General features: G+C 42.1%; 1 protein-coding gene across 1 annotated transcript in view; it reads left to right on the forward strand.

Moving 5' to 3' along the window:
* ENTPD5 (ectonucleoside triphosphate diphosphohydrolase 5 (inactive)) overlaps positions 1-8936 on the forward strand; it is a 36136-nt gene extending 27200 nt beyond the window's left edge. The window contains exons 15-18 of the mRNA XM_060139265.1: positions 372-428; positions 1491-1606; positions 4863-5675; positions 8391-8936. Of these exons, the coding sequence (XP_059995248.1) occupies positions 372-428; positions 1491-1606; positions 4863-4949 (260 nt within the window). The 3' untranslated portion in view covers positions 4950-5675; positions 8391-8936. The remainder of the gene's footprint in view (positions 1-371; positions 429-1490; positions 1607-4862; positions 5676-8390) is intronic.
* The last annotated feature ends 112 nt before the right edge of the window (positions 8937-9048 follow it).

Genomic DNA, 9048 nt, shown 5'->3' on the forward strand with positions numbered 1-9048 from the left:
ACATGCCGCGAAGCGGCTGGGCCCGTGAGCCATGGCCGCTGAGCCTGCACGTCCGGAGCCTGTGCTCCGCAGCGGGAGAGGCCACAACAGTGAGAGGCCTGTGTACCACAAAAAAAAAAAAAAAATATATATATATATATATATATATATATATATATATACACACACACATAACATAAAATAGATTATAAGTAAATAAACTGTATAGATTATATTGTAGGGATATGTCATGTTTGCTTATCCCATTCTTTAATGTTGGAAATTTTATTTTTAGTTTTTCATTATTATAAATAGGATAATTTCCTAGGATAAATTTCCTTATGTTTCCTGGAAGGCTTTTTGACATCAACTACTGTTCTGTTTCATTTCAGATTATGAAAAGGGGGGTGTTTTAAAAGTTGAAGATTTTGAAAGGAAAGCAAGGGAAGGTAAGAGTCAGTGGAAACCATTGAAGGTGAGCCCGTGAGGCTGCCACCCCCAGTGACCTTAAAGTGACCTAATGTGCTTTGGCCAGCAGAAAGCCTCTCAGAAGGTTGGTTTCCTATCTTTACCAGGAGTTAAAAGCATTAAGTGGCAAAGAAAAATATAAGAATGCAAGAGACTTTGGAGAAACGGTGAAAACCTTTTCTTCTTTCCACATTTCTTTCTTCCTTTCTTTAAAAAAAAATTGAAAAAGTTTTATCAGTGGTAATGAAACACTGAGCACCAGAATATATGGAAAATAGCCACAGAGGCTTCCTTGAAAGAGTTCATCAAAAACGCAAATAGGGCTTCCCTGGTGGCGCAGTGGTTAAGAATCCGCCTGCCAATGTAGGGCACACAGGTTCAAGCCCTAGTCCAGAAAGATCCCACATGCCGTGGAGCAACTAAGCCTGTGCGCCACAACTACTTAGCCTGCGCTCTAGAGCCCGCGAGCCACAACTACTGAGCCCATGTGCCACGGCTACTGAAGCCCGGGCACCTAGAGCCCGTGCTCTGCAACAAGAGAGGCCACCTCAATGAGAAGCCCACGCACTGCAACGGAGAGTAGCCCCCGCTCACCACAACTATGGAAAGCCCGCACGCAGCAACGAAGAACCAACACAGCCAAAAATAGATAAATTAAAAAAAAAAAAAAAAGCAAATAATTGTTCTTATCCAGTGGCCCTGAAGTAGGGTTAACTGGTATTTCCCTGTCTTAATATATAAGGGCCTTAGTTGAATTAAGCCCCAACAATAAATCATAGAATATATGTCATAGCAAATAAACTAGGACCCATGTACCTTTGAGTAGATTAGATGTCACATCAGAAATGTGCTGGTTCTTGATGAGCTGAGGTCTTGCAGAGGCTGTCAGTGCACAGTTCTAGCCTCCAAGACTCCCAGGCATCTGGGAGAAGGAGAATGGAGGATTCTGCTTTGCTTATTCTCAGTCTGTATTTAGAGAAAATCATACACCTCTCAGTTGGCTGCAAACTTGAATTCCACTTTTCTCTTTCTGTCACCTCCAGTATGTGATAACCTGGAAAACTTCACCTCAGGCAGTCCTTTCCTGTGCATGGATCTCAGTTACATCACAGCCTTGCTGAAGGATGGCTTTGGCTTTGCAGGCAACACCGTCTTACAGGTAAGAGAGAGGACACTGGCATCACATAACAGTCCTTTTATTTGGGAGTTAGAAAGAAAGTTAAAAGCTTGTTTAGGGGACTTCCCTGGTGGCGCAGTGGTTAAGACTCCACGTTCCCAGTGCAGGGGGCCTAGGTTCGATCCCTGGTCGGGGAACTAGATCCCACATGCATGCTGCAGCTAAGAGTTCACATGCCGCAACTAAGGAGCCCATGAGCTGCAACTAAGGAGCCTGCCTGCTAAGAGTTCACATGCCACAACTAAGGAGCTGCAACTCAGGAGCCCGCCTGCCACAACTAAGACCTGGCACAACCAAATAAATAAATATTTTAAAAAAACAAAAAAACTTGTTTAGTAATCAGAGTGGCCATAGGTGGAGTTTTGAGCTAATTTTATTCAGGCTATGGACAAGGCACTGTGCAAGGCACCATGAATGTGGGAAACTGCCTTGATACAATGGCAGCTTCTAAGTACCATTGACCCTTGAATAACAGGTTTGAACTGGGTCCACTTATACATGGATTCTTTTCAATAGTAAATGCTACAGTACTACACTTTCTGTGGTTGGTTGAATCCATGGATATGGAGGGCCAGCTATAAAGTTATATGTGGATTTTTGACTGCACGGGGGTCGGCACCTATAACCCCCATGTTGTTCAACAGTCAACTGTATATTACTAGGCAAGCTATCCCAGAGGTCACAGAGCCAAAAGGCTTGCAGCCCAGGTTAAGAGGCCCAAGTTACATGGTTTATTAAATCAACTTCAAAAGTCAGGGTGAGGGACTTCCATGGCAGTCCAGTGGTTAAGAATCTGTACTTCCACTGCAGGGGGCATGGGTTTGATCCCTGGTCAGGGAACTAAGATCCCACATGCTGCGTGGAGTGGCCAAAAGCAAAAAAGAAACAAAGAAAACCCACAAAAGTCAGGGTGAAAAGCAAGGGGAAAGAAATGGGATAGGTGAACACACAGGATAGGGTACATACAAGTTGGAGGTGCTGTACTTCCTGAATCCTGGGTTAATATGTCCTGCCTGTCTCTGCCGATGATAGTGTGGTTACAGGTACTGTAGCTGAAGTTTGATCAAGGGGGCACAAGGACAGAAGGTGCCGGGGCCATCACACAAACTTGCTCTGTTTGGAGGGGCGCAGAGGCACGTGCACTGGCCAGTAGCATTAGCTCACTCATTAGCCCATTAGATGGTTTGATGGTTCTGTTTGGCAGAGGACATGAGGGACCTCTGCCAAAGAGCATCACCAGTGAGTGGCTTATTTAAGACCTCGTGAGTACTGAATGCCTTGTGTAGTATGTCGTATGTATTTTGTGTGTGCCTCATATATTTAGTGCCTCTGGAGTCTCGGGTCCCTCTCTGTCTTCCTAACTTTATCTGTAGTAACTTATTTATTCCAAACACATCTTAGGAGTTTCATCCATCCCATATATAATATTTTTTTATCTTCCATACCATAGTTGAATAATTGCACATTATAGTTACAGAGATGATTGAGATTTAATCTTTGTCCTCAAATTGCATAGTCTATTAGAGGAAATGTGACAAAAATATAGTTGTGGCACAGGGCAACTCTGAACTTTCGGGGTCAAGGAAGTAGAGATTGTACTTTGTTTATGAAGCTCCTTCCTTCTCTTGTGTCACTTCCCCTTTCTGTTTCCTCATTTCCAGATGAGTTTATATTGCCCCATTTCTTGTGTTATACAGATTTCATAAATTCATTTGTATAAAGGTATTTGGATTTAATGTGTTGTTATACCTGCTGAGAATATTGGCATTTAAAGAGTTACTTGCCAGTAGAGTCAGTATAGTGTAGTGTTTAAAGCATGGGCTCTGTTGTCCGTCAGATCTGGGTTCAAGTTCTGATTCTGCAAGCTTACTAGCTCTGTGACCTCAGATGATTTACTTCCCCTCTAACTTTTAGGTTCCTCACTCAAAACACAGGGATCCTTAGAGTACCTATTTCTTAGGGCTGTTATAAAAATGGAGATAAAGCACAGTGCCTGACACATAAGAAGTTATTAATATTGGTTTAATTGTTAGTATAGGTATTTCACACCAGTTGGAGCTAGATTTCTGGATAAGAGAGGTCATCCTGAGCCCTCAATACATACCAAGCTAACAACTGCCTCTACTGAAGCATCAGCAATAACCAAATCATTTAAGGACAATTTCCTGCCGTTTCCATTTCTGCATCCTTTTAGTCTTTAGTTAAATGGCAGCAGAATTTGTATCAGGGGTGAACAGTCCTCTGTCCCAGAGATCACTTCACTTTGGCATCTATATCCCTAGACTGTCGGTCCTAAGGACAGAGGAAGAACATTTTGGGGGCATGGGGGGCACTCCCAGTTTGACTCAGGGGTCACAGACTAAATCTCAAGATAATGATTCACACGCCATTCTTCTCAGTTTTTGGCACAGTGACTATAGACTAAGTTTCATCAGGTTAACACAGGTATTGTGTCATAAGAAGTTAGTACTAGAAGGAAAGACTAAAACCAGTTTGCTGATTTATAAACCTGGGTATGGGTATGGGTATGGTGGTGGCATCTTTATTCAACAGTAGCTTATGGAGAATTCCAGTAAAACTGATAAAAATGAAGCTGTCTGGTTGAATCAGAGGTCGGGGACCTGGAACTCCTTCACCGTTTTGCCTCCCTTTCTCCTTTGAAGCACTGTCAAGGAACCCCTAGGATTCTGAAGAAAACAATTTGATATATTGACTAATCTAATCCACTTGTTATGTAGTTGACGAAATCGAGTCTAAACTTTTGCCCAAGGTCACTGAACTAATTGAGGTACAACCTGACCTGGAATGCATTAAATGCCTTGGTTTGTCATTAACTAGTGCTTAAGAAGATGCACTTGCTTACAAAATATGAATTGAGAAGCTTAGTATGTTCTTTCCTACCCCTGAATCTATTGCTAACTCCTGTTATGTTTAGTTTAGGATTAGGGAGAGAGTTCAGAAGCCTATCTGTCTAAAAGGTCCTCTCGAGAAGTCCTGGCTTGAGACCACTTCCTGGGCCCAGAGATTCAAGGATCAGATTGGCAGGTGTAGGGGCAATGGGCAATGGCAGGATGGGAACCTACAGAGAGGGTTGGGAGAAGCCTCCAGAGACTGGCTACTCCCAGTTCTGCCTTGGTTTGGCCATGTGGATGATCTTTGCAGATATTCTCCGCTTGTTGTGCTTGCTAGAGTTGAAAATTGAATGAAAATATTGACTTTTTTTTCTCCTTCCCAACAGCTCACAAAGAAAGTGAACAACATAGAGACAGGCTGGGCCTTGGGGGCCACCTTTCACCTGCTGCAGTCTCTGGGCATCTCCCACTGAGGCCAAGCCGTTCCTCTGAGGCCTGCATTTGTCAACCTTGTTAAAGGGAGGACGAGAGAGGAGAGGACTCAGTTGTATTCTGAGCTAGTCTGGGGACAGCCTAGACTGAAGCCCAGCAGCTGATTTCATCTGGAGGAAGGGGCTTTTGTAGACAGGTCTTGCCCTTGAGTCTAGAGATTTGGACTTAATTAATTTTACACCTCAAATGTGAACTATTTCCTAACCACTCTTCGTGCACAGCTGGTACCAGAGTCTAAATCTTTGAGGTTCCTTGTGTGTCACAGAGAGCCAAAAGGAATAGCTTTGGAACTTAACCTTGGGGAACCCAGGGATGGAACCCTGGGAACCAAAGAAGAATCTCATTTCAACCCTTTCAGTGCCTCATTCCTTTGAACATTTTAATTTTCCTCTTACATGTTACACTCAGCTGACTGATTGCAATCCCATGACCTATCAACACCAGTATTTTCTTTTCCCTGCACGTTGCTCTGTCCCACCTTTATCTCCACTCACCTACCGAAAAAAAAAGAAAGAAAAAAATACCTGGTTTTACTTTCCATGTGTAGTTCAAAGAGGAAAAAAAAAAAAAAAAAGCCGTATCTGGGGAATTCCCTGGAGGTCCGGTGGTTAGGACTACGAGCTTTCACTGCCAAGGGCATGGATTCGATCCCTGGTCGGAGAACTAAGATCCTGGAAGCTGTGCACGTGGTGTGGCCAAAAAAAAAGGTACCATATCTGAAGTTATGTGATCCGGCTTTGTGTCAGCACCAATCAGCCAGCTGACAGCCATTCTAAATCTCAGAAGGATGGAGAGCAACTCACGACTGGGCAGAAGGGAGGCCAGCCAGTTTCTAGGGACATGTTTTGGGAGGGTGTGGCTGCCTTCTACAGGCTACCTTCTTTTAATTAACTTTTTATCAGTAAACCGTGGAGTAATGAACATATCCTACCTTATAGGAATGTGTGTGTGTGTATGTGTGTGTGTGTGTGTTTTCAGTGCTAGTACCTCTTTTCTCAGGCTAATGTGTTTATAGTAATTTGTCATCCTAAACTTTTCTTTGTATTTCTAAGAAGTACATCTATACCCTAGCTTTTGGTCTGTGGTGAGAGGCCTGTGGCTGTGCTTTTCAAGGATCTAGACTTTGGCAATAGCCCCTTTCAGTTTGTCCTTTTATTCTGTTTACAGCAGTGTCTCTTTCTGCCCTGGCCCCTGATCATTTTAGCTAGCATCCTCTACATTATTTGTCTAGTTCTAAGGTTTCTGAACCCTTCTTGATGATACCTAACATTTGATTTACTTGGCCATTTTGGCCCACATCCATACAGTGGATGCTCACTTTGAGTTTGAATGTTCAGACCTCTTGATTTTGTGAATTATGTCCCCTAAAATTCATGATCTTGTACTTTCCCACATGACCACCATTTCCTTGTCTACCCATGTGACTGCTCTTGGACTTGAAAGATCTTCCAGTAGTCTGGCTTCTACACCTTGGCTCTTTACCTCCAGCTTCTTTCCAGCAGAGTATCTCCCCAGACTTGTACTTTTCACAGTAGACTCTCTTTCAGCTTTTTCACAAAAGATGTTAAATATACCTGGCCCTCACAGCAGTCCCTGGGGAACCTTATTTTTAAAAGTATTCCATTGAGTCAATAAATATTTAACATCTGATATGTGCAAATAACTAGGCAAATTTCTATACCCTCATCCCTCCCAAATTTTAGTTTTTCAATTCAATGTGGATTTTTTTCTTCTTCACAGTGATTGTTTTTTTTTAAGTTTTATTATTTTTGGCTGTGTTGGGTCTTCATTGCTGTGCACAGGCTCCCTCTAGTTGTGGCGAGCGGGGGCTACTCTTTGTTGCGGTGCGCGGGCTTCTCATTGCGGTGGCTTCTCTTGTTGCGGTGCACCGGCTCTAGGCACATGGGCTCAGTAGTTGTGGCTCGTGGGCTCTAGAGCGCAGGCTCAGTGGTTGTGGCTCATGGGCTTAGTTGCTCTGCGGCATGTGGGATCCTCCCGGACCAGGGCTCGAACCTATGTCCCCTGCATTGGCAGGCGGACTCCTAAACACTGTGCCACCAGGGAAGCCCTTCACAGTGATTTTTAATTATACTAAGGTCACCTTTATACCTACTGTCTCTTCCTCCAAAAATGCTAATACAGAGTGAAATAACAGAATCTTTAGAGTTGGACAGCCCAAAGATATAATCAATCTTCTACCCATTGCAGAACTCCCTTAACACTTCTAACAGGTTGTCATTCAGCTTCTGTGTAGGCATGTTTCCAGACAACTCATTCCACTTTGGGATTGCACTGATGTTAAAAAAAATCCCTCCTTCTCAGTAGTCTTAGTTCTGCTCTAATCCCTCCTTCCACAGCCTTTCGGTCTTCTGAAGAAAACTCCCAAGTCCTTCACATTCTTTTTATCACTTGACTTCTAGACCCCCTTCTCATCTTTGTCTAGAGTATGGTGTTAGAACCAGTCATCATACACGAAATGCTGTTCTACAAGATTAGGGGGAGACAATAAAGACTCCTCCAGCTTGATGGGTTCAGAGAGGTAAGATTTCCTGGTCTTTATCACCACAGCTTGTCTCTGTAGCTTTTCTTATAAAGGCCACATATTGTTCAGCAGACATGTTCGGTCATCCCAAATACTTTCAGAATTCTTGGGTAGGTGCATTATAACTCCAGAAATGTATCTACATGTTTTCTGATAATCTTGATTAGAATATCTGGAGAATTAACCAGTTTATCCATTATAGGAGCAATTTGGAATGAGACTTTTTATTTCTTAGAAAAAACAATTTGTCTGTAATGTCCTTTTTGCCCCTCGTGTACCTTTTGGGCCTCTTATTAAGAGTCCTACAAGGTCCAATCTTGATGGTTAGGTTTTCTTTCTGTAAATGTGTTATATATTTCAAATATTAGGACATGGCCTAGCACATAGTGGATTTTGTGTGTTATCATCATCATATGAAAACACTGGGTTATGGAGGTCCTTGCAAGGTGTGCCTTAAAATTCTTGTCTTGCCTGATTCTGTTTGCATACTTTTGCAGAGTCCATGTTCTTCATACCTGGGCTACCTTTCCAGTTTTTTATGAAAGATGACCTTTTTTCCCTACAGTGACCTTTCTGGACTCTGCCAGTAGTCAACACAGCTTTTTCCAGTAGCTGCCATCTTTCATTCTGGGCACATTTTTTCCTGAGATTCCAGGAAGGTTTGTGACATTCACACTTTTTTAGTATCTTATAAATTTTCCACATTTACCTGAAAAGCTCCCCTGTGGTAACAAATTTTCCATTCCCTAAAAATATTTCCCAAGAATAGCTTAGGTTGGGTCAAAAGCAGACTGTTCTCCTTTCATCTGCAAATCAGACTTCTGGGCAAGATGTTGTTTGTGGTATACAGATCTAATGGATCCAAAACTCTCTTCAACAGGTATCTCTGGTACTGTGAGGTAACCGCTTCTAAAGTGCACAGTAAAACAACCCACCCCCACCCAGGCTGGCACCAGCCTGCAACCACACATGAACAAATTCTGCTGCTAATCAGATTTTTCCTTTTGACCTAGTTCCTGAGGTCTTTAAACCTGTGCAATGAAATTATTTATTGTTTTATAACAGAATAGTGGTGTCCCACAGAGGAACCATAAATGAAATACGGTGCTGTGATGAGGAAATAATAACTAGCATTTTAAGATTTGGTTTTCTTTTCAGAAAGTCTAATATACCTATAATAAAGGTTAAAGCAATTTGTGTTTATTTTGCATTCTAGTGTTATTAATTTTAAAACAGCAATTCTAACAAAAATGCATCAATTGACTATTTCTAATTCTTATCTTTATCAAAAAACTGTATAAATTTACAACCAGCATTTTTTTTTAATTATATAAATCTTCTCCTTAGAAAGGACTGCTAACAAGTGAAAATGAATGAGACAGCACCTTAGCAATTTTTTAGTAATAAAAAGTTCTTTTCAATCAAATCATAGTCTTCCTTTGGGTTTTTTTTCTTGGCTTGGTTGATATGCCCTCCTCACAGAAAATTATCACTCATTATTTGAGCTCCACAGGTCCATTAAGCAGAGAAGAAAAAGA

This window comes from Lagenorhynchus albirostris, chromosome 1 (genome assembly GCF_949774975.1).
Source record: "Lagenorhynchus albirostris chromosome 1, mLagAlb1.1, whole genome shotgun sequence".
NCBI lineage: Eukaryota > Metazoa > Chordata > Mammalia > Artiodactyla > Delphinidae > Lagenorhynchus > Lagenorhynchus albirostris.